At 43.0% G+C, this 24,961-nt stretch overlaps 1 protein-coding gene across 1 annotated transcript in view; it reads right to left on the bottom strand.

Annotated features, from left to right (window-relative positions):
• Window positions 1–24,961, bottom strand: part of RUNX3 (RUNX family transcription factor 3) — a 62,059-nt gene that overhangs the window by 8,118 nt on the left and 28,980 nt on the right. Inside the window, exon 4 of the mRNA XM_040424473.1 lies at window positions 11,569–11,736. Within this exon, the coding sequence (XP_040280407.1) occupies window positions 11,569–11,736 (168 nt within the window). The remainder of the gene's footprint in view (window positions 1–11,568; window positions 11,737–24,961) is intronic.

Raw genomic sequence — 24,961 nt, 5'->3', positions numbered from 1 at the left:
TTCCTGTATTATTCCTGCTAGAAATTATATAGCAGTCTGCAATGAAGGTACAGATAGGTGCTACCATTTGGAGGTGTGTCTCTGCACAGTTTGACACTATTCAATCTATTCTGCCAGTGTCAGGCTGTGCAGGGACACCCTCCAACTGGTAACATCCATCTGGACCTTGATTGCAAACTGCTAGCAGCCAGGCACCATGGACACATTACCTAGATCTCCAGATCTTGCATCACAAAGATCCCCCCCATTCAGTTGCGTCATTCTGCATCCCCCTCTTCTCTAGTGACCTATGCTGCACCAGTGTATTTGGGGGCAACCAAAACTTCTGCTGGATCCTTTACTCATATAATGCACTTTGAAACTTTTGAATTACGGTAGATTTTGTATTCGACGCACCCACTAGTCGGGATGAGCGAACTTGTGTTTTCAAGTTTGGCGTACAAAGTTCGGGTTATCTAAGAATTCCGTTATGAATTCCGCTACCACGGACCATAAATTTGATGTCCCGAACCCGAACCTTGTACGCCGAACTTGAGAACACAAGGTCGCTCATCCCTACCCACTAGCATCTCTTTGTAGTAGTGTCTGGGGACATAGACCTTTTATATTTAGAAAGTTGTCTGAACTCAATAATGGAATGAGCCTCCTACATTTCTGCATGTACCATATACATGCAATAGTCAATGCAAGACAAAAAGCCAGAAAAATGATCTTCATCACAAACAGGACTGTAAAGTGAAAGATAGCAGATCTCCAACACGTTTCAAGTACTATCAATAAGCCTTATGGTTTTTAGATGTTTTAGTTTTAAACTGAGTCTAATGTACTGACATTACATAAAAGAGAGAAATCGAAAGCAAAAGAGTTAATATCCGAATAATTTACTGATGTCCGATTCTTGCAGTCTGTTATTATAACTCTATTTATTTTCAAACCCCCAGAGTAAAGACATCTTGCAGAACGTCTGTTCCCCCATTCAGTTGGATCTTAACCAAACCCTAGAATAGCTTTTCTGTGGTTCCACAATGCTTGGCTGAACAGATACGTGGAATTCATTAATAAATTTAACTTCTCTTCATAGGATTGTACCCACATTCAGGTTGGCATCTACTGTTATACCAGCACACACGGTTTTAGCACGGATGCATGCTCTATTTTGTCCGTGTTCACTGACCCATCACGTCTATTATAGTCTATGGGTCTGTGAAAACCACGGATGCAACACGGGTACTATCCGTGGTTCATTGATCATTAGGAAGAGATGCTTTGAAAATTATTATTTTTCAGCTGTCAGGAAAACATGGATAAGACACGAACAGCAAAAAACGGACACACGGACCCAACATGGATCCATCACGGACATCTTCATGGAGGCATCGCTGACCACCTTTTCACAGATTTAAGCACGGACACGGACGTGTGAATGAGGCTTAATGGTGATGTATAAAATCAATACATAGGTATTTTTGCAGTCGTGCGTCTTTATTTCAGCATATACTATACTGTACTGTATATGAAAGTCTATTACAGTCTCAAAGTAGTTAAATCCTCTGCCATGATATTATGCTATGAGTATGGAAATTTCCCGCTCCTGCTGACATTAGATATCAGTCCCTAAATAACGGTGTATATTGTGTCTCTCATAGTCAGATTCTTGTGGGGAACTGGAAATTCCAATGCTTGCTACTAGATGTCAGACACAATTACGGTAAGGCGGCTGTATGATGTTCAGGCCTACTTCATCCTAAAAGGACATGGCTTTGAAAGTTTCCACAGAAAATCAACTCTTGTAAAAACATCTAAATTAGAGGTAGCTCTCCAGAACACAGAGGAGGAGGTAATGTTCTACTAAATATACCAAGCAAATACATGTCTCTCTCTTTTCTATTAATCCTGATGCATTTCACTAGAGTAAAGTATATAGCTTTAGATATAAGACATGATTTCAATGAGCCAATGGTTTTTTGTCTTGGCTATGCTCAAGGGAAATGAAAAACCTGGGCAGCATGGTGGCTTAGTGGTTAGCACTGGTGCCTTGCGGCACCGGGGTTCTGGGGTCTGACCAAGGACAACATCTGCATTTAGTTTGTATGTTCCCCCTGTGTTTGTGTGGGTTTCCTCCGGGTGCTCCGATTTCCTCCCACAGACATACTGATAGGGACTATATTTGTGAGCCACATTGGGGACAGAGTGATGCTAATGTCTATAAAGCGACGTGGAATATTCCCCCAGAGGAGAAATCAGGGGTCGCAATTTCTAACTCCCTTCTATGTAATGAAAAATCAATTGGCAATGTATTCCTACCTTTACAAAGCTGTAAGAAAATGTGCTGTATAATTGTTATAGAAAGTTAAGGGTCCTCCTTAAAGTGGTTGGCCCATCTGGGACATTGATGGCATATTGCTAGGATATGCCATCAATCTCAGATTGGTGCAGTTCCCACCTCTGATACCTGCTCCTATCTCCAGAACCGGGCCCCTCGAAATGAAGGAGCATGCTCTCTCCATTCAAAAATAGCAAGCCCCATAGCAGTGAATTGAAAGGACACTGCTCAAGCTTCGCCACCTCTCCATTCACAATTATAGGAATACCAGAGCTCCCATTGCAGTGAACATGGCGGGCTACGCATGCGGAGCTGCTATCTGTACACTTGAGGAGTGCCATTCTGGAGATAGGAGCAGGTCACCAGAAATGGGACCCACACATATCCTAGCGATATGCCATCAATGTCCCAGATGGGAATACCTCTTTAGGCTACATTCACACGAACATATTTTGCGGACCGCAGAACACATACGGTCGTGTGAATGTAGCTTTACATAGTTATTTCTGTTAGGGCTCATGCACACGACCATATGAATTTTGCGGTCAGCAAAAAACGGATCCGTAAAAAATACGGATGACGTCCGTGTGCATTCCGTATTTTGCGGAATGGAACAGCCGGCCCATAATAGAACAGTACTATCCTTGTCCGTAATACGGACAATAATAGGATGTGTTCTATTTTTTTGCGGAACTGAAATATGGACATACAGATACAGAATGCACACAGAATAACTTGCGTTGAAATGAATGGTTCCGCATACGGTCCGCACAAAAATCGGAACTGAGACGGAAAGAAAATACGTTCGTGTGCAGGAGTCATTTGTTTTACAGTATGTCTTCTTATTGTATAACATTTATTTATATAAAATGAATGACAATGCTTGTTTCCATTTCTTGATAGAAAGCTGTGATGGAGAGATGCCCAAGAAATATGGATAGTATAAGTAAAGTCTACATCTTTCTGTATTTCAAAGACTAATTTATAAAATATGGACGCGAGAATGAAGTAGTGCAACAGATTAGTATGCCTACTCACACACATGATCTGACGCAGTGCATGCTGGGTATGGAGGCAACAAGCTGACCACTGATATCTACAATTATACCAAAACTAATTTATTTCTTTTTTTTATTTACTACCTTCAACTTTACATGCAATATTTGAGAATATATTGTTATTAACCAAACAATTCCTAAATATAAAAACACAGGGGGACTATGAAGAATTATTCCCTGAAATTGTCCTGACCTCCTGTCTGTATGTAATGGACTACTATTTACCATGTGTGCAGATCGGACAGTTCTACTGCAAACCTCTCTACTGCTGACAGTTTGGATGTCAGAGAAACCATGCTATTAAGAAATTAGCCCAGACACTCTCCTTTAGGCCTCTTGCACACAAATTTTTTTTATTTCCGTTCCGTTTTTTTGCGTTCCGTATACGGACCTTATACGGAACCATTAATTTCAATGGATCCGCAAAAAAAACGGAAGGTACTCCGTATGCCTTCCGTTTCCGTATAACCGTTTTTCGGTCCGCAAAAAACGGATCCGCAAAAAATACACATGATGTCCGTGTGCATTCCGTATTTTGCGGAACGGGACAGCTGGCCCCTAATAGAACAGTACTATCCTTGTCCGTTATTTGGACAATAATAGGACATGTTCTATCTTTGAATGGAACGGAAATACGGAAACGGAAAGCATATAGAGTACCTTCAGTTTTTTTTGCAGATCCATTGAAATGAATGGTTCCGTATACGGAATGCAAAAAGCGGAACGTAAACGGAAAAATAAAACTTTCATGTGCAAGAGGCCTTATTGTCCGCATAACGGACAAGGATAGTACTGTTCTATCAGGGGCCAGCTGTTCCGTAAAAAACGGAATGCACATGGACGTCATCCGTATTTTTTGCGGATCCGTTTTTTGCGGACCGCAAAATACTGAAAAAGCCATACGGTCGTGTGCAAAAGGCCTTACTATATTATTTGCAAACTTTTTGAAATCATGTGTTCTATTTGACATGCTCGGTTTGTATGTCCTTCATTAAATACCTTGATGATACCATTGAATTGTTTTATATAGGGATGAGCAAACTTCTGTTTTCAAGTTCGGCGTACAAGGTTTGGGTTCGGGTTATCTCAGAATTCCGTTTTGGATTCCGCTACCACGGACCATAAAACTTATGGTCCGTGGTAGCGGAATCCATAATGGAATTCTTGGATAACCCGAACCTTGTACGCCGAACTTTAAAACAGAAATTCGCTCGACGCTAGTTAGATATAGTCTGGTGGCAACTACAGGTATATGCTTTATAAATCCTTCTCTTTACTGTATATTAGTAAGGTTAACACAGTAGATTCGAGTACATTTCTAGGACCTGTATCCACAGGGTATTTTTTAGTTCTCTGAAGTCTTGTTCAGATGACACCTCCACCCATGAAAGTCGCAACTTTAGTCACTGTTTTTTCATTAGAATGTTATCTACTATTTCCTTTTCCTTGTTTCTTTCTCACCTTTTACAATATGCAACTTTCCTGTTCCATTATCTATATCACGACAACTGATGTTTCTTTTAAAGTCTAACTGTCATTTCAGATAATTTTTAAGAAAAAGCTGCCATGTAGGTGTACGTGAGGAATAATACTTTCTGGCCATATACCTCTGCAATCTGTAATTCTTGGGTTCTTCAGAACTAGTGTGGAGTCTAGCTGTAATCATGGCTGTCCAGACACAGGACATGGATAAACAGAATAATCTGCTCCCTAACTCTCTGTAGCTCACCTGCAGAAGCAGGAGCGGCTAAGGGAGGGCATTTTAAAGTACTAATGAGCAGTGAAGTTAGAGAGTAAATCACTTTTCAAGCTGCGCTCTTAGTCTCGTTGCCCTCCCTGCTCTTCCTCCTCCTCCCCTCTCTATCCTCTCCATAGAGTTCTATATAACCTGATCCTTCAGTGAGCAGGCAGGTCTTCAGTGAAGATGTGCTATCTAAGCATTATCAGTAGGAGAGGAGTCTGACAAGAGGAGAAGGAAGTTTATTTCTTTGATGATATGTTACAAAGTTACATATAATCGCTTGTACTATTCATTTATGAAAAAAATGAAACAACTGTTACTCTTGAAAAAAAATCTTTAAAAACCACTATATTAAGCACCATATTTGTGCCATAATTTGCAACTTTTCTTAGCAAGAGGGGGACGGAGCCTACCACAGCCTGCTGGATTTGCTATAACTTATGCCGGAAACTTCTGGCACACAGAGAGCCAGCGATGCGCCTAATTAATAGGCAAATGCCTCTTGATAAGTAAGCACATCTTACTCCAGAACAGGGATCAAGGCTGGTGTATGGAAACATCAACCTTGATAACTGTCCCCACTGCACAAGGACTAAGGCTACTTTCACACTAGCTTCTCTATTTTCCGGTATTGAGATCCGTCATAGGATCTCAATACCGTAGAAAAACGCTTCAGTTTCGTCCCCATTCATTGTCAATGGGGACAAAATGTAACTGAACAGAACGGAATGCTCCAAAATGCCTTCCGTTCCGTTTAGTTGCATTCCCATACCAGGGGAGCAAACCGCTGCATGCTTTGATTTTCTTTCCGTCATGGGATGCGGAGCAAGATGGATCCGTCATGAACACCATTGAAAGTCAATGGGGACGGATCCATTTTCTATTGTGTCAGACTGCGTCAGAGTTAAACGGATCAGTCCCCCGTTGACTTTCAGTGGAGTTTATGACGGATCCGTCTTGGCAATGTTATAGATAATACAACCGGATCTGTTCATAACAGATGCAGACGTTTGTATTATCAGTAACGGAAGCGTTTTTGCTGAGCCCTGCCGGATCCAGTAAAAACGCTAGTGGGAAAGTAACCTTAGATGGTAAGGGGGTACACTGCCACCTTAAAAGCAACCTCCTACAGTTTATTAGATTACATGTAAAGCACTAATATAATGCTTTCATAACTCACAAGTACTACTAGATTGATAGAGAGACATAAGGGAGTGGGGTGATCTATGGAGAGCGAGGGGCCCGTATGCTGTTCTTCTACAGTGACCCTCTGCATTCTATTTCTCGCCGACTACAGACGTGCTTCTTATAGTCAAAATGTTATATATATATATATATATATTTGTGTGTAGTGATATGAAAGACATGAAGCAAACATTCTGCACAGTATTCTTATTCCTATATATATATACATATATATATATATATATATATTGTTTTACATGTTATTGATTCAATTTTAAAAATGTGATATTTTTTCTCATGAGAGGGCTGCTGCCCATAACTACAATACCTTATTCAGTCATTTTGACCAATTTATCTGCTCCCTTGGCACAGAAGAAAACTTAACACAATGGTGCTCTTAGTGTGACCACAGAATCAGACATACATGTGGGCCTTTAAACACACAGATGCACATACATTCACGTGCTTGCCTTTCAGTAGCACAGCCTTTCCAATGACAGCTCTGCAGTGTTTTGTTTAATTGCATGCCAAATACCTCCAGCCTGGGGGCATTTCCCATAGAGATGAAAAAAAACCTTGTTTCCAATCCCAAAATACTGTTAACAGTTACACTGCCAGCAAAAGTGACAACAGGCATGTTCCAGCTTTGAGGAAGCTGTGGGAGATATCTGCTTAAAGTTTCAGTTACGTAAAGTTATCTGCAGTCCTGGTTCATACTGTGCTGTGACATCTTCAGACTGCAGTGTGTGGATTTGTAAGTGAAAACCATATGTACAACATATCAGCTTCTTATCTCGGCACGGACAGAACATAGACGGGAAAGGGTCCTTCAATTCTGTTAATATTTCCAATAATTGGAGAAAAGCAGCCACTAGGAATTCACTACCTTCATACTGATCTCTCCCATTAGGCCTCCTGCACACGAACGTGTGCGCCCCGTGGTCGTGCTGCGGCCCGCAATGCACGAACACCGTCCGTGGGGCAGCCGCAGCGGATCGCGGACCCATTCACTTTAACCCATTGACCCATTCACCCATTCCGGCCGTTCCGCAAAAAGCTAGAACATGTTCTATCTTTTTGCGGAACGGAAGTACGGGACGAAACCCCACGGAAGCACTCCGTAGTGCTATCGTAGGGTTCCGTTCCGTGCTTCCGTCCCGCACCATTCCGCATCTCCGGATTTGCGGACCCATTGAAGTGAATGGGTCTGCATCTGCGATGCGGAATGCCCACGGAACAGCACCCGTGTATTGCGGATCCGCAAAGTTCGTGTGCAGGAGGCCTTGGTCAGATCACTTTAAGGCCTCATTTAGGCCTCTTTCACACTACCGTATGGCTTTTTCAGTGTTTTGCAGTCCGTTTTTCACGGATCCGTTGTCCCGTTTTTTTTTTTCTTCCATTGTGTTTCCGTTTCTGTTCCGTTTTTCCGTTCTATTTTTCCGTATGGCATATGCAGTATACAGTAATTACATAGAAAAAATTGGGCTGGGCATAAAATTTTCAATAGATGATTCTGCAAAAACGGAACAGATACGGAAGACATACGGATGCATTTCCGTATATGTTCCGTTTTTTTTGCGGACCCATTGACTTGAATGGAGCCACGGAATGTGATTTGCGGGCAATAATAGGACATGCTCTATCTTTCTACAGAATGGAAAAACGGAAATACGGAAACGGAATGCATACGGTGTAGATTTTTTGCGGAACCATTGAAATGAATGGTTCCGTATATGGACCATATACGGAACGCAAAAAACGGCCCGTAAGGGAAAAAATAAATGGTCGTGTGAAAGAGGCCTTACACTTAGGTCAGTATTTTGGTACACTATTAGGGCTCATGCACACAGCCGTAGACGATTTTGCGTTCCACAAATTGCTGATCCGCAAAACACTGATACCAGCTGTTTGCGTTCTGCATTTTGCAGAATGGAACGTCTGGTTCATAATAGAACAGTCCAATCCTTTTCTATAATGTAAAAAAGACTAGGACATGTCCTATATTTTTGGGGGTGCCACAGAACAGACATATACAGTAGATACGGACAGCACACAGTGCTGAAGTTTGCAAACAATGCGGATTGGATGCGGACAAAAAATACAGTCATTAGTAAGCCACAACCAGATGTCCAACACGAGGAAGAGGTGCAAATCCTGTTCTTGCCATTCATGTTGCATTGTTGGTTTTGGCTTACAATAATGACACAAAATGCAAAAGTGTGAATAAGGCTTAATTTGTAAAGGAAAAATTCAGCTCACAGGTATACACATACTGTATACTGTATTAGGGAACTGATCTGGGTGCAAGGTGCTTCGGAGATTAACCACTGCTTTCAATGAACTAACTACGTTTCTTTAAATTGGCAACAATGGTCACTGCTAGGTGCCAGATTATGATATATTCTGGATTATCTGCAATCCGGATTGAATGGGTCTGCAATCCGGAAGGTCGGTGCGGAACAGATGCACGGAAGCACCACGGAGTGCTTCTGAGGGGTTTCTGTACGTGCCTCCGCACCGCAAATAAAATAGAACATGTTTCATTTTTTTTAGGTGCGGACGGATCACGGACCCATTCAAATTGAATGGGTCTGGATCCGTTGCGGCACCGCATGAATGGTGCCCGTGCATTGGGGACCGCAAATTGCGGCCATGTGAATGAACCCTAAACCAGGCACAGTGCCTTGTAGGACTAGCTAAACTAAATGCAATGACACCTTTTACTCAGTGATCCATTGCTTTATTCTGAAAAAAAAAAATTGTTATGTGCACCGAGGGTGGGGTCAAGCCACTCTTTACACCCTTGCTCCAACTGCTTCCTCTGCCAGACCCTCCTTCTCCTTTTTGATGGACAAGGCAAAATGACTATCCAGAAACCTGACCATGCCAATCAAGAAGGAGAGAGAGGGTCTGGCAAAGGAAGGAGGAGCATGGGGTGCACAGAGTGGCTTGGGTCTACCCTTGGTGCAATTAACTACTCATTTGCATATGGATTAAAAAAACTTTTTTTTTCCAGACAGAAGCAGCAGATTGCTAAGTGAATCATATAATTACTTGCAAGGTATTGTGCCTGTTTTATCAGTGGATCTCCTGGTGATTCCCTTTAAAATGTATTTATTTTATATACTTAAACACGCAAACACAGGGATAACATACAAACTCCATGCAGATGTTATCCTTAGGGCTCTTTCACACTTGCGTTCTTGTCTTCCGGCAGAGAGTTCCGTCGTCGGGGCTCTATGCTGGAAGAATCCTGATCAGGATTATCCTAATGCATTCTGAATGGAGAGAAATCCGTTCAGGATGCATCAGGATGTCTTCAGTTCCGGAACGGAACGTTTTTTGGCCAGAGAAAATACCGCAGCATGCTGCGCTTTTTGCTCCGGCCAAAAATCCGGAACACTTGCCGCAAGGCCGGATCCGGAATTAATGCCCATTGGAAGGCATTGATCCGGACTTAAGCTAAACGTCGTTTCGGCGCATTGCCGGAGCCGACATTTAGCTTTTTCTGAATGGTTACCATGGCTGCCGGGACGCTAAAGTCCTGGCAGCCATGGTAAAGTGTAGTTGGGAGCAGGGGAGCAGTATACTTACCGTCTGTGCGGCTCCCGGGGCGCTCCAGAGTGACGTCAGGGCGCCCCAAGCGCATGGATCACGTGATCGCATGGATCACGTCATCCATGCGCATGGGGCGCTCTGACGTCATTCTGGAGCGCCCCGGGAGCCGCACGGACGGTAAGTATACCGCTCCCCCGCTCCCCGCTCCCCGCTCCCCGCTCCTACTATGGCAACCAGGACTTTAATAGCGTCCTGGGTGCCATAGTAACACTGAAAGCATTTGGAAGACGGTTCCGTCTTCAAATGCTTTCAGTACACTTGCGTTTTTCCGGATCCGGCGGGCACCTCCGGCAACGGAAGTGCACGCCGGATCCCAACAACGCAAGTGGTAAAGAGCCCTTAGTTGTATTCGATCCTAGGACCCCAGTGCTGCAAGTCACCAGTGCTAACCACTGAGCCACTGTGCTAACCATCTGCATAAAATGTGTCTAAGGCTACTTTCACACTCGCGTTTTGGCTTTCCATTTGTGAGATTCGTTCAGGGCTCTCACAAGCGGTCCAAAACGGATCAGTTTTGCCCTAATGCATTCTGAATGGAAAAGGATCCGCTCAGAATGCATCAGTTTGCCTCCGTTCAGTCAGCATTCCGCTCTGGAGGCGGACACCAAAACACTGCTTGCAGCGTTTTGCTGTCCACTTGACGAAACTGAGCCAAACAATGTAAGTCAATGGGGACCGATCCGTTTTCTCTGACACAATAGAAAACTGATCCGTCTCCTATTGGCTATGTTACAGATAACACAAACGGATCCGTTCATGACGGATTCATGCGATTGTATTATTGTAACGGATCCGCCCAAATCGCGAGTGTGAAAGTAGCCTAATCTGGTTCACTCTTTTATCACTTAGGCCTCATGCACACGACCGTTGTTTTGGTCCGCATCCGAGCTGCAGTATTTGCAGCTTGGATGCGGACCCATTCACTTCAATGGGGCTGCAAAAAAAAAAAGGACAGCACTCCGTGTGCTTTCCGCATCCGTTGCTCCGTTCCGTGGTCCGCAAAAAAAAAAAAAAAAAATGTCCTATTCTTGTCCGTTTTGCGGACAAGAATAGGCAGTTATATTAATGGCTGTCCGCGCCATTACGCAAATTGCGGAACGCACATGGACACCATCAGTGTTTTGCGGATCCGCAATTTGTGGACCGCAAAACAAACAACGGTCGTGTGCATGAGGCCTTACTGAGCATCATCTCTGAGAAGCAGAAAAGCACTGCAGTTTCAGAAGCAGGCTGCTCACCAGTCCCGAGAGAGCAGACAGAGAGGTAAGACTAAGCATGTGTGTCCACCTCGGCACATTCACTGAGGTGGACACAGAAACACTCTTCAATAGATTCAGCAGGTGGTGCTATCCTAACATTATGGCAAATGTCCATTTGCTTGGATTTCAATATTAGAGAGAATGCTTTTTCCACTGCATATAAAATTCTCTAATGACGTACATATTCATTTTTATTGTATAGTATTATACTGATGTTTTAGCCTAGAGCATATTAACTGGGCCCTATAAATCCTGTTCTAAATAACCAAATGCAACCATTAGCAAGAGAAACCATCAATACTTATCCATATTTCTGTCTCTTCGTATATTTCTTAGTAAAAGGGTAAGATAAATATGTATAAGAGCAATAACAGATCATCTTACCTTGTATTTGTGTTTGAGCTTGGTTGCTAAATGGGTTTGGGTTAGTCAGTGAGGGTCTTGGATTAGGATTGGGCTGAACCCTTATCCCCTGCCTCCGTATTAGCTCCAGATCACTGTAGCGTTCTGAGAAATGCTTGCTTGCCTGCTCTTCATGTTTTTGCCGGTGCCCTGAAACATCCAGAGATGATAGTTTACCACTAACATGAAGAAGTCACCAGTACATAAAAGCTTCTGTGATATCCTCTTTTGTATTTGTACCTGTTTTTGACAAACCTACATGGCAACCATCATGACCAGCATTATACATTTCAAAGGGGCTGTCACTCAACTTTCCCAATCCATGGAATGGCAAATTTAACTACTTGTGCAGCTGTATTGGAGCAGTAGTATTGATGGAAAGCTGGATGACCACCCTTCTGATAAGGCCTCATGCACACGACTGTTCCGTTTTTTTTGGGGTCCGCAAATTGCGGATCTGCAAAACACGGAAGCCGCCCGTGTGCCTTCCGCTATTTGCGGAACGGAACAGGCGGCCCATTGTAGAAATGCCTAATCTTGTCCGCAAAACGGCGCTACGTAACGGAAGAACGGATGCGGACAAGTGAATGGGTCTGCACCCGAGCCGCAAAAACTGCGGCTCGGATGCGGACCAGAACAACGGTCGTGTGCGTGAGGCCTAACTGAAATGGTATGCTCATGCGGCAGATTTGCAGAAAAAATGTCTGCAACTGAAAATCAGTTTCATACATTTGAATGGGTTTGTTTCTGCAGCTTGTGCGTGGATTTCTGCGAACTTGTTTAGTAAGATGAATGGGGCAGAAAAGAGAAAGAAATCTGCCATGTATGAACAAAGAAGTCATAAAATGGAGAATAAAAAGAAATATATTCAATCATTTCTTGTGGTTCTCTGTTGCATATTTAAACTTTTAGACAGAAAACTTAAAGGGTACCTGTTAGCAGTATCAACCCTATGAAATCAGTCATACTTCCTGATAGGGTTGTTTCTACTTAAAGAGGACCTTTCATGGGATAATGTGTTAGAAACTGGTCTGCTTACCAGATAGGGCGGCCCCTACAGATGCAGGCACTTTTTTTCCCTTCCAAAATATACCTCCGCTACCCCGCAGTTTTTGACTCCTGATATGTTAATTTAAACCATCGGTACAGGGAAGAGGATACATTTGGTTTTCTCAATGGTCGTCTCCTTCTGGTAAGCAGCTTTTTCTCTCTGTTTGTGATGGTCTCCGTTGCGATTGGACCCTGCTACAGCCAGGGAGAAGGAGACGCCCATTGAGAAAACCAAATGTCTCCTCCTCCCTGTACCGATACTCTAAATTAGTACATCAGGCGCCAAAAAGAGTGGGGGACACAGCGGCGGAACGGAGGGTAATTTAAAAAAAAAAGTGCCTGCATCTGTAGGGGCCGCCCTATCTGGTAAGCATACCAGTTTCTAACACATAATCCCATGAAAGGTCCTCTTTAAAGTTATACATGTCTTGTGAAAATTGGTTGCAGCATTTCCGAGAAGAAAGACTGCAGATTTATGAAATGGTCTTTGTTGCCCATAGCCACACATTATAGCGAGTTTTTCATTTTTTAAAAGCAGATTACAAAAGTTGTGCTGTGATTGGTTATTATGGCCAACAAAGACCGTATTTCTTTTAGACAGTTTCACAAATATTCCTCTTATTCTTTATGCAAATGAGGGCTTCGGTGCACCAAGAGGCATGGCCAGCACTGGCAAATTGAGAAGAGAAGCTGAGGTGCTCCGAGGGGCTGGGCCCGCTCCTTGGTGCTCTGAAGCACTAACTTGAATAAAAAATGTATTTTTTTCCTCTGGGAGATCTCAACCAGTCTTCCCAAGACAGGTATCAGGTTAGGCCTCATGCACGCAGCCTTATCCATTTTGTGGTACACAAACCACAGATCCTTAAAATATGGATACCGGCCATGTGCATGCAGCATTTTTCTACTAGAACTGGCTATTCTTGTCCGCAAAACAAAGAATAGGACATGTTCTATAATTTGTGGAACGGCCACACGGATGTGGACAGTCCACATTTTTTTGCAGCCCATAGAAATGGATGGGTCCATATGTGATCCACTATATATGCGGATCAAATTCGGACCACAAGTACGGTCATGTGATGTCTAATCAGCAAGATCAACACTACCAGGCATTATGCTTGGTTTAATAGGATTCATCCTGCTGACAGGTCCTCTTTAAAGGGGTTGTCCCATTACAACAACTTATCCCTTATCCATAGTATAGGAGATAAGTTTTTGATCGATGGGGAGTCCAACCACTGGGGCCCCTGCCAATCACGAGAACAGGGGCCTTTGTTCCCCCATTTCAATGGACAGCGGTCACGCATGTACACTCCCTGGCAGTCCCAAACATGCCTGCAGCTCGATTCAGAAGGGGAGCACGGGCCCGTTCTTGTGATTAGTGGAGATCCCAGTGGTCAGGCCCGCACCGATCAGACACTTACTCCCTATCCTGTGGATAGGGGATAAGTTCTCACGATTGGACAACCCATTTAACATGTGAAACAAATCTGTAATAAGAGTTTCATATTTAATATTAATATACGTTTATTTTTTCCGATAGATCAAGGACTAATATTAAATTCCAATTGCTTGCGAAGTGTCTTTTTTGGCTAATGAAACCATTATGATATCTAAAATTAGAGCAGTTATATAGCAGATTGTTACATCGTATGTACAGGCATCTGGTGTACATATGACATCAAGTTCTGTTCTTTACTTTAATAGATTTCAGTAAGTCACAAAATACTTAGCACCCGTAACACACAGCGTTTTTAGGAAAAATGCTAGTTTTTTTGTGATCTACCAGCCGTTGTCACTTTTTTGGCAAAAATTGTGGCTAGATGTTTAGATGAATTAGGAAAAGCACTACAAACATGTTTTTTTTATGTCATGTTTTTTGAATTTTTGGTGCTGTTTTTAAAATTGTAGCATGCTCTAGGTAGGGCCTAAGAAAACCATGCATGGCATTTTTTACAAGTCTCAAGACTTCTGCAAAATAGTGTGTGTGAAGGAAGCCTAGGAGTAGATCGGAATGACCAACTGAAACCACCTTTAAAGGTGTTTTCCGGGTTTTTAATATTGATTAGCTAATCTTAGGATAGGTCATCAGAATCAGATCAGTGGGGGTCCGACTTCTGGCACCCCTGCTGAACAGCTGTTTGAAGAGACTCTGACGCTCTAGTGAGCACCCTGACCTCCTTGCGACTTACCAAGTACAGCCCTGTCCATTGTATAGCGGCTGTACTTAGTAATCCGGCTCTGCCCCATTCACTGGAACCTAGTCACCTAGGCCATATGATGAATGTGATGTCACTGGCCTAGGAATAGGTTGCAGTGCTCACCAAGTGCTGCAGCCTCTTCAAACAGCTGTTCGGCGGGGCTGCCAGGAGTTGGACCCTCACTGATCTGATATTGATCCTGAGAATAGGCAATCAATATCAAAAGCTCAGGCAACCTTTAAAGCCAATTTAAAATTTACTAGAAAAATGCATAAATAGCAATTCTATAATACATTACTATAATCTGAAGTGTTCAGTTACAAGCATAAGTTCTCCAATATTAACCTTTGGCACTGCAAGCAATTTCAAATTGATCAGCCCCCGTCCCACTTCTTCTCCACCTACCACCCCCTGTTTCTCCTCCCCCAGGAGCTATCTGCGGGAAGGTGATGAGAATTGTATTAATGCCATGATACAACAAGCTATTGTTTCCCTTGCTTGTAAGGAAATCTCTTGATTTTCATTATATTTAAGTATTATTTGTTGCTTCATAAAAAATTATTCTGACCATTATCTGATATTTCAATAAATGTATAGAAATTCTGACAAACTATTTATGTTAAGACTTAAAAGGGTTGCCCCATTACAAAGACTGACTATGGTCTGACTGCTGGCGCCCCACGGATCGTTAGAACAGGGACCCTGTGTTCCCGTTTGAATGGAGTGGCAGTATGCTCCCTCAACTCTATGGGACTGCTGGAGACAAGCGCTCAGCTGTCTCTGGCAGTTCCATGGAGTTTAATGGAGCAGCAGTCCATGACCACTGTTTCATTCAAATTGCGGTCCCCATTCTTGTGATTGATGGGGGACAGCGATCAGGCCCCCGCCGATCAGACACTTTCTAACGGGCCAGTCCCTTTAAGTTTGTCAAGTAGATTCAGATCTTATTAATAACTGAGCATCCAACAAATATCGAGGGACATTCATTAGGACCGACTGTCATGACCATGGTCATGGTCATGGTCGTGACTCCCCCGCATGCAGTTGCCTGCGGTTTGGTCTTATTGTTCAACCACTGGTGAGTGCTGTTAATATGTTGCCTCACGTGTGGTTGCCGCTGGCAACATGATGTTTTGGCAGTATATCGGCCTGAGCGGTTGCTAGGCAGCTTGCTGTCAAGTGCATGCGGTTGCACCTGTCTTGGTGTGTTTGTATGTGTGCACTTTCCTTGTTTGTGGTGCACAAGGTTTTGTATGTGTGTATTGTGACACTTTTCGTCACCTGCGGTTGCCCGTGGCAATGTGTGGTTTGTGTACATGTGGTGGCAGTGTCTCGGCCTTCTGGCTGTTTCCCAGGACATGGTTGCCACGCATGTCGATGCCGGCGGTAACAGCTGCAGTGTGATTGTTGTTTGTACACTTCCCCTTTAAGTGGCTTTTCCCTTGCCTGGTGTAGGAAGGGTTAACTCCCTTCTTAGTGTGTGAACACTGTGTGTGTGTGTGGGTGTGGCCACTTGGGGCTATTTAGCTCCTGCTGGATGCCAGACTCTGAGGGGTACTTCAACCATGGTTAGCTGATGTCATCCTCCTGGTTATATACCATCTGCCAGTGAGGGCCACCCTTGTGGTCATAAACTTTATGTCCGATGTTTGAAGATGTCTTTATGGTCTATCGGTTTATTGCAACTATGGATGTCCTGGATTACCTGTGTGATATGTGTTGTGTTCTGTGTCCCTCATATGTTTGTGGACAGCAGTAGTTATGCATGGGTTCTAGTCAGCGTGGCTGTGGCAGGTAGGTTTGGAACTGCTTTAGTTCACCTGCCATATTCATATGTTGTATTTGTTTCCCCTTCCTTGTAGCATAGCCTGTGAGACTCCTGTTCGTCCGCATCTAGGAGGAACAGGTCGTCTTACCCTGCTCCTAGTTCAGGGCCACCCTGAGGGCTAGTAGGGACCCCAAGGTTCCGGAGTATGAGCCCTCCTACCATCAGGGTCGGCTCATACAGCTAGGAGTCAGGGTCAGAACTAGGGACATAATAGGAGGTGACCTGCTCCCTGATTCCTGTCCTGTCCTGGCGAAGCAGCGACCATCATCTTCAGTCATCGCACGGCTGAGGGTTTTCCCCATCCTCAGCCGTGACACCAACATTTTACAAAGCAGTTTTAATTGATCCCCCACTGATGTCATATGCGCCACAATTATTAAGGGGCCCATGTGCAGATCATGTGCAAGAACTGAAATGCCAGGCTGGCTGTAGCTGGTCCCTTAATGTCTACTCTCCACGCCACTGGCCTGGCCCTGTCAAACAAAAAGGCAAGAGAGGGACTGGCAGAGGAAACAGGAGGAGCGAGGGTGCAGAGTGACTTGGGCCCTCCCTCAGTGCACTTAAATGCTAATTTGCATATGGATTAAAAGTACATTTTCTGCTGAATGAAGCAATGGGTCGCTAAGTGAAAAGTACTATTGCATTCAGCTACAAGGTATTGTGCCTGGTTTGCCAGTGAATTTCCTGGGAACAGACTTCTTATAAAAAAAACACACCAACCGAGCAGCATATTACGGATGCTTCGTAAAATTAAATGTGTGTGTGTGTGTGTGTATATATATATATATATATAAATATATATATAAAATATTGAATTCTGCAGCACATCCAGAAAAACGTGAGTTTATTCACCAAAGATACAGCAACGTTTCAATCCTCTCAGTGGGATCTTTCTCAAGCAATAGTGAATTTTATTTCTGTATATATATAGTTGTATAAAAGTTTTGTGTGTGTGTATATGTATGTATGTGTATATATATATATATATATATATATATATATATAATATATATATATATATATAAAGTGAATAAATGACACCGCGGCACGTCCGTTGGTGAAGAAAAAGTGGAATCCTTTATTCAGCTGTGTATATATATATATATACAAAAGGAAAAGATTTGGCAGCACCAATTCACAATAAATGCCACGGGTGCTATGTCCCAGGGTATAGCTTCTTACCCAAAAAATGTAGAAGGAAACGGACAGCACTTCCAATAGAAAATCTTGATTTAATCGACCCAAGTGGGACAGTGAGGCAACATTTCAGCTCAGACACAGAGCCTTTTTTCAGCTTGAGAAAGGCTCTGTGTCCGAGCCGAAACGTTGCCTCACTGTCCCACTTGGGTCGATTAAATCACGATTTTCTATTGGAAGTGCTGTCCGTTTCCTTATATATATATACACACACACATGAGATGAACGTACTACATTTAAGTAAATGATTTTACGATATGCTTCAATGTATAACACTGTTACGAGGCAGAATACTGTGATAATCGCTTATCAAATATATCACATATCATCAGCATACTAAATTACAGGCCTGCATATGAGTCTGGTATGGCTAATGTTTAGTCAACAGAACAGCATTGTATTCATTTTAATATAATACTAAATCAATATTTAGTTCACATCAGATGTTCCTGACATCTACAGCAGACAGTATTGTCAATAATAAGGAAAAAAGTTTGGGTATTTTCCTGGAATCGGTTGGGTGAAATTCTATATGCTAAAATGTAATGCTAGATGTGTTCCGAATTAGGAGCAAGCAAATTAAATTGTAGTCTTGTACTGCAATTAATAATCCAGTAGGGAGATCTGTGATGTCATATGTTTCTTTTTTTCATTGAAGCCCATGTCACCAGTACTGATGAGGTGAGTAATTTAAACTGGTATTTCACGCTAATAAATATGCTCATATGATCATTGGGAAGAAAAATATGAACATGCATAAATTTTCCGTAAGTAGCGTTTTCCTACACTTCATGTTTGATGATAACTTGCATTTATGTGCTCCTTGTTAAGGGTTCTTTGAGTTCTTTGATGTCGGTCTTCTGTCTATTTATCTTTGCTGAATTCTCTGCAGGCTCTTTGTCAGCCACATTGCCCGCAGAAAGATTAATATTCCCACCTCTAAAGTGGGAAGATATACAGCAAAAGGATGAAATGGGTTGGTCACACTGAATGCTTTTGCTTCAGAGGACAGGGCAGTGGGAATCTTTCACTTTGCCTTAAGCAATTGCACCAGTTATGGAAATGCTGTTTTTCTACTGGAAAGAAAATAAAAGTTTTTTCTATATATTTTTTAAATAAAAATAGTAATAAAACAGTCAGTTAATTGCTTATCACTTCAAGTTGTGATTTCCTACAGTCATAACGGTCAGTGGTAAGCAACACTTTGCCTTAATAATTTCTCTAGTCATATTTTGAGTGCAGTTGACTAACCTGTTCCCATGATGTCATATAAAGACATTGAGCTGTCTAAAACATTTCCGTAGTCTAAATGCCCTGCATACAGAAGCCTGGATCTTAAATCCCCTGACCCTTGTAAGAATGACATGGGGGGAAAGGGATATTGCAGGTGTATTCTGGTTATTTCAATGAATCCTGTATCCACAGGATAGGAGATAACTATTAGATCGGTGGGGTCTGACCACTGGCACCCATACTGATCATAAGAACAGGGGCCCAGCACGCCATGGGGCTCCCTGAAATGACTGGAGTGGCAGTTTGATCATGCTCACTGCTGCTCCATTTATCACTGGAAGGTTCTAATAAAGTAATGTGTTTTTGATGCAGCGTGCATTGAAAGGGTTTTCCGAGATTTTGATACTGATGACCTATCCACAGGATAGGTCGTCACAATCGGATAGGTGAGGGTCCGACACCTGGGACCCCCGCCGATCAGCTGTTTGAGAAGGTAACAGCTCTCCTGTGAGCACCGCGGCTGTTTCGCAGCTTATCTAGCACAGCGCCATACATTGCATAATGGCTGTGTTTGGTATTACGCTCAGCCCCATTTACTTTAATGGGGTTGTGAGCGCCGCTGCCTTCTAAAACAGCTGATTGCCATTGGTCTCAGGTGTTGGACCCCCACCAATCAGATACTGATAACTTATCCTGAGGATAAGTTATCAGTATAAAAATCTCAGAAGACCCTTTTAAAATGTATACACTAGTGTAACTGCAGAGGCTCTACTTCTCACTCAACCTCTTATCTCCCCTGCATTTCAGTCTGCCACTCATCTCCCTGTATGTGAACAAACTTTTTGTGCCCATAGCAACCAATCACAGCACAGCTTTCATCTTTACCCATATTGTCAGAAAATAAGGTCCTTTGTGATTCACAGTGGTAATCTCCCTACATGTGCTGTGTAACAGACAAGCTGGTTGTTCCCCATAGCAACCAATCACAGCACAGCTTTCATTTTATTACAGTGCTTCTTACAATACTGTAGACCTATAGTCCCCAAAATGCCCTGATGGTTGCAGGCTGGTGGCCAGGGAGCCATAGGTTGGTAAACGTAGGTCTACAGTATTGTAAGAAACGCTGTGATGGGTTGCTATGGGCAACAGGCAGTTTGTATTTTAGCCGGCGCATGCAGGGCAGAGGAGAGGCAGAGTAAGAAGTAGTGCCTCAGCAGTTAGTGTATAAACTACATCCTGCATCATTGCTTGTTATAGGGGATAACCTTTATATCAGTGGGGATCTGACTGCTGGGACCATCATCAATCACAAGAACAGGGGGCCCTATAGCCTATGGGCCCCCTTGAAACAAGCAGAACAGCAGCTTAAGTGTACCATGCTGCTCCATTCATCTTTATGGGTCTGCCAGAGATAGCCGAGTACAGCGCTCACTATTTCCTGTAGCCCCATAGAGATAACTGAAATGGCAGTGAGCATGCCTGACCTGCCACTCCAATTGTTTCAGGGGGCCAAATGGGGTACTGGGTCTCCGTTCTTGTGATTGGTAGGGGTGCCAGTGGTCAGACCCCGCCCAGCCACCAAACTAATAGTTATCTCCTATCCTGTGGATAAATTGAAATAACCAGAATACACCTTTAATATCCCCTTCCCCCATGTCATTCTTACAGGGGTCCAGGGATTTGAGATCCGGGCTTCTGTATGCAGGGCACTTAGACTATGGAAATGTTGTAGACGCCTCTATGTCTTTATATGACAAGTTAGTCAACTGCAGTCAAAATATGAATTCTTACATTTGACTAGAGAAATTAGGTTGCAAAGTTTTTTATGACTGTAGGTGTTGCAGATACATCAGAGGAAATCACAACTTGAAGTGATAAGCAATTAACTATGTGTAGAAACTGACTGTTCTGATACTAACCATTTTGATAAAAAATATAGAAAAAATATATTTTATCTTCCAGTAGAAAAACATTTCCATAACTGATCCACTTGCTTACTGCAGTGATGACATCATCTCTACCTGAATGAACCTGAGAGTTTCCTCTGCTATGAGGAGGATGATGTCATTGGCGCATGTGGTGTAGACATGAGTGCTGCTGGGAACGCAAAGGCCAGGCGCACTGTGCATGTGCCGATAGTGTAGACTACAGTATAGGTGCAAAATTTCAGGGCCAGATGAGATGCCTGGTCCTGTCAATCTAGGGGACAGGGACAGGTGGTGTTAATGAATTGCAGGGAAGAGGAGCTCTATGCTCTCAAGAGTTCAGGCTCACCCCTGTCCTAAAGACCTAATTTATATGTTAAAAGTGATATACCCCAGGAATAGCGCAACAGAGACAAATAAAGTATTGTTTATTCATCATGATCAATCATACCAGGCATTAGTCTGGTTTAATAGGGTCGATCTTGATACCTCTTTACAAGGCTATTTGCAATAGTTAGACTACTTTTACATCTGCGGTTTTCTTTTCCGGTATTGAGATCCATCATAGGAACTCAATACCGGAGGAAAACGCTTTAGTTTTGTCCCCATTCATTGTCAATGGGGACAAAACTGAACGGAATGCACCAGAATGCATTCTGTTCCGTTTGGTTGCATTCCCATGCTAGACAGAAAAACTCTGCAAGCAGCGTTTTTCTATCCAGCATGGGATGTGGAGCAAGACGGATCTGCCATGATACACGATGTAAGTCAATGGTGGCGGATCCGTTTTCTCGGACACAAAAGAAAATTGATCCAGCGCCCATTGACTTACAATGGTTTTAGTGCTGGATCTGTCATGGCCATTTTAGAGATAATACAACCGGATCCATTCAAAACAGATGCAGCTGGCGGAAGCGTTTTTGCTGATCCATGACGGATCCAGGAAAAAACGCAGATGTGAAAGTAGCCTTAAAGTGACAGTAGCAAGAAGATGGGACCATACACCTGGCTTGGGAATAGCAGAGTTTGCCTATAAAAACATCCTAATGTAAACCTTTTAGATTCGAAGAGGAAGTTGAAAGTAAAACAAAGTAATACACTCACCTAAAGAATTATTAGGAACACCTGTTCTATTTCTCATTAATGCAATTATCTAGTCAACCAATCACATGGCAGTTGCTTCAATGCATGTAGGGTTGTGGTCCTGGTCAAGACAATCTCCTGAACTCCAAACTGAATGTCAGAATGGGGAAGAAAGGTGATTTAAGCAATTTTGAGCGTGGCATGGTTGTTGGTGCCAGACGGGCCGATCTGAGTATTTCACAATCTGCTCAGTTACTGGGATTTTCACGCACAACCATTTCTAGGGTTTACAAAGAATGGTGTGAAAAGGGAAAAACATCCAGTATGCGGCAGTCCTGTGGGCAAAAATGCCTTGTGGATGCTAGAAGTCAGAGGAGAATGGGCCGACTGATTCAAGCTGATAGAAGAGCAACGTTGACTGAAATAACCACTCGTTACAACCGAGGTATGCAGCAAAGCATTTGTGAAGCCACAACATGCACAACCTTGAGGCGGATGGGCTACAACAGCAGAAGACCCCACCGGGTACCACTCATCTCCACTACAAATAGGAAAAAGAGGCTACAATTTGCACGAGCTCACCAAAATTGGACTGTTGAAGACTGGAAAAATGTTGCCTGGTCTGATGAATCTCGATTTCTGTTGAGACATTCAAATGGTAGAGTCCGAATTTGGCGTAAACAGAATGAGAACATGTATCCATCCACTGATGGCTACTTCCAGCAGGATAATGCACCATGTCAAAAAAGCTTGAATCATTTCAAATTGGTTTCTTGAAAATGACAATGAGTTCACTGTACTAAAATGGCCCCCACAGTCACCAGATCTCAACCCAATAGAGCATCTCTGGGATGTGGTGGAACGGGAGCTTCGTGCCCTGGATGTGCATCCCTCAAATCTCCATCAACTGCAAGATGCTATCCTATCAATATGGGCCAACATTTCTAAAGAATGCTATCAGCACCTTGTTGAATCAATGCCACATAGAATTAAGGCAGTTCTGAAGGCAAAAGGGGGTCCAACACCGTATTAGTATGGTGTTCCTAATAATTCTTTAGGTGAGTGTACATTATATTATATACATTTATTTTTCAAATAATGACTTGCATAGTGTCAAATATTACACCAAGGGGAAGTTCGCTGATCATTTTAATACAATTAAAAACATGCCGTGTCCCGCATTTCCTATGAAGTTGATTCATCCGTGTAACATCTGTTTACCAAGAGCAAGAAGTGTTGCCAAAAACCTGCATTTGTTAAAAAATCTTTTTAATGCAGCCAAGAATGACAGAGAGGCTGTTAGATAAAGGAAGGAGCATGAAAACAATCAAATCTCACTCCAAGCTGTTTAAAATACATGACACTATGAAGTCTTTAGGTGCCACCCACTAGGAAATAAGGATGAGCTCAGGGAAGGGAGAGATATCCTTAGGCACACCAGTAGAGGGTACCTCAATTCTTTTATACTATGGAGCGCTTTCTTCTTAAAGGGGTATTCCTGTTGTGTGACATGATCACCTATCCACAGGATGGGTGGTAATTATTAGATCAGTGGGGTCCCACATTGATCATAAGGACAGGGACCCATGCTGCCGCTCCATTCATTTCTATGGCAGTTTCAGAGATAACTGGTTGCTGTATTTGGCTATCTCCACAACACCATGATTTTCCAGAATTTGTTAAGTTCCCATAGTAGTACCCCTCTTTCTCAGCTTTCCGTTGGTGGACCTGTTATGTATTAAGTGATTTTTTTTAAACAGGCAACCCTTTGAATTATCTCTGTTCTTTCTCATGTAGCTGAATAATAAAGGTCCTGTTACATGGACTAAGGTTCAGGGCAATTATAGGGAGCAAGCATTCGTACAAATATCCTAATAATTGCCTCGTGTAAAGGTCCCACTGATCACCTGGCATTCGCTGGGTGATCACATTATTAATGCAGTACCTAAAATCATTGTATTCCAGCAGCACTTGCCCTGTGTAAAGAGGGATGTGCTACCAGCAAACAATAAATCTGTTCGTCCCCTTACAGAGGAGATGATTGCTGTATGTAAATGGAGCTCACCCCTTTGCTTAACATTTAGGCAGTTATCATTCCCGATAATTGCCTGTGTATTGGCCTGTGTAAAAGGACCCTAACACTTATCATATATAGTTAACTGTTGCAGTTGTGGCTTTCAGCCTAACAATTTGAAAGCAACATAATACTAGTAGAAACTGATGATTCATTTCACCCAATTTGCCGATTCACACCCGTTTATGAGATGCAAAGTGTGAATCAATTCGCCTATTATTTTCATAAATTAGCAAAAATGAATGTGAAAATTGGCAAACAAATTACTAGTGCATCCTAATACCTGAAGAATTTACTTCTGTGTACAGAGCTATGTGAGGACTTCTTTCTTGCTTACTGGCTTCCTACTTAAGGGGTTGTCCTTGTTCAGAGCTGAACCCGAACATAACCCCTTCTTCACCCAGGTAGACCCTCTGAGTGGAGAATCATGCTCCGATGTTCTCTCTTGCCCTGCTCTGAATCGCAGAGGACAATCGCTGTTTTGTTGATTTTTACACTGCTAGGTGGAGGCTTCCGCTCACCAGTGATGTCAACGGCATTAATGGGCGGGCTTTAGCGCTGCCCTAGCCTGTTTTAAAGGCTAGGGCAGTGCTAAAGCCCGCCATTAGTGCCGGTGACGTCCCCTGGGCTCACTGCTAGACGGAAGCCTCCGCCTAGCATTCTCATGGTGAGACCCAGTATGTCACCAGATCTGATGAAAAAGCCCTTGCCCTGCACCATTCAGTGCAGGGCAAGGAAGAGCATCGGAGCATGAAATGAAGGGGTTATGTCCAGGTTCAGCTCC

This window comes from Bufo bufo, chromosome 3 (genome assembly GCF_905171765.1).
Source record: "Bufo bufo chromosome 3, aBufBuf1.1, whole genome shotgun sequence".
NCBI lineage: Eukaryota > Metazoa > Chordata > Amphibia > Anura > Bufonidae > Bufo > Bufo bufo.
The sequence above is the reverse complement of the archived record's forward strand: the minus strand, read 5'-3'. Positions and strand labels throughout refer to the sequence as shown.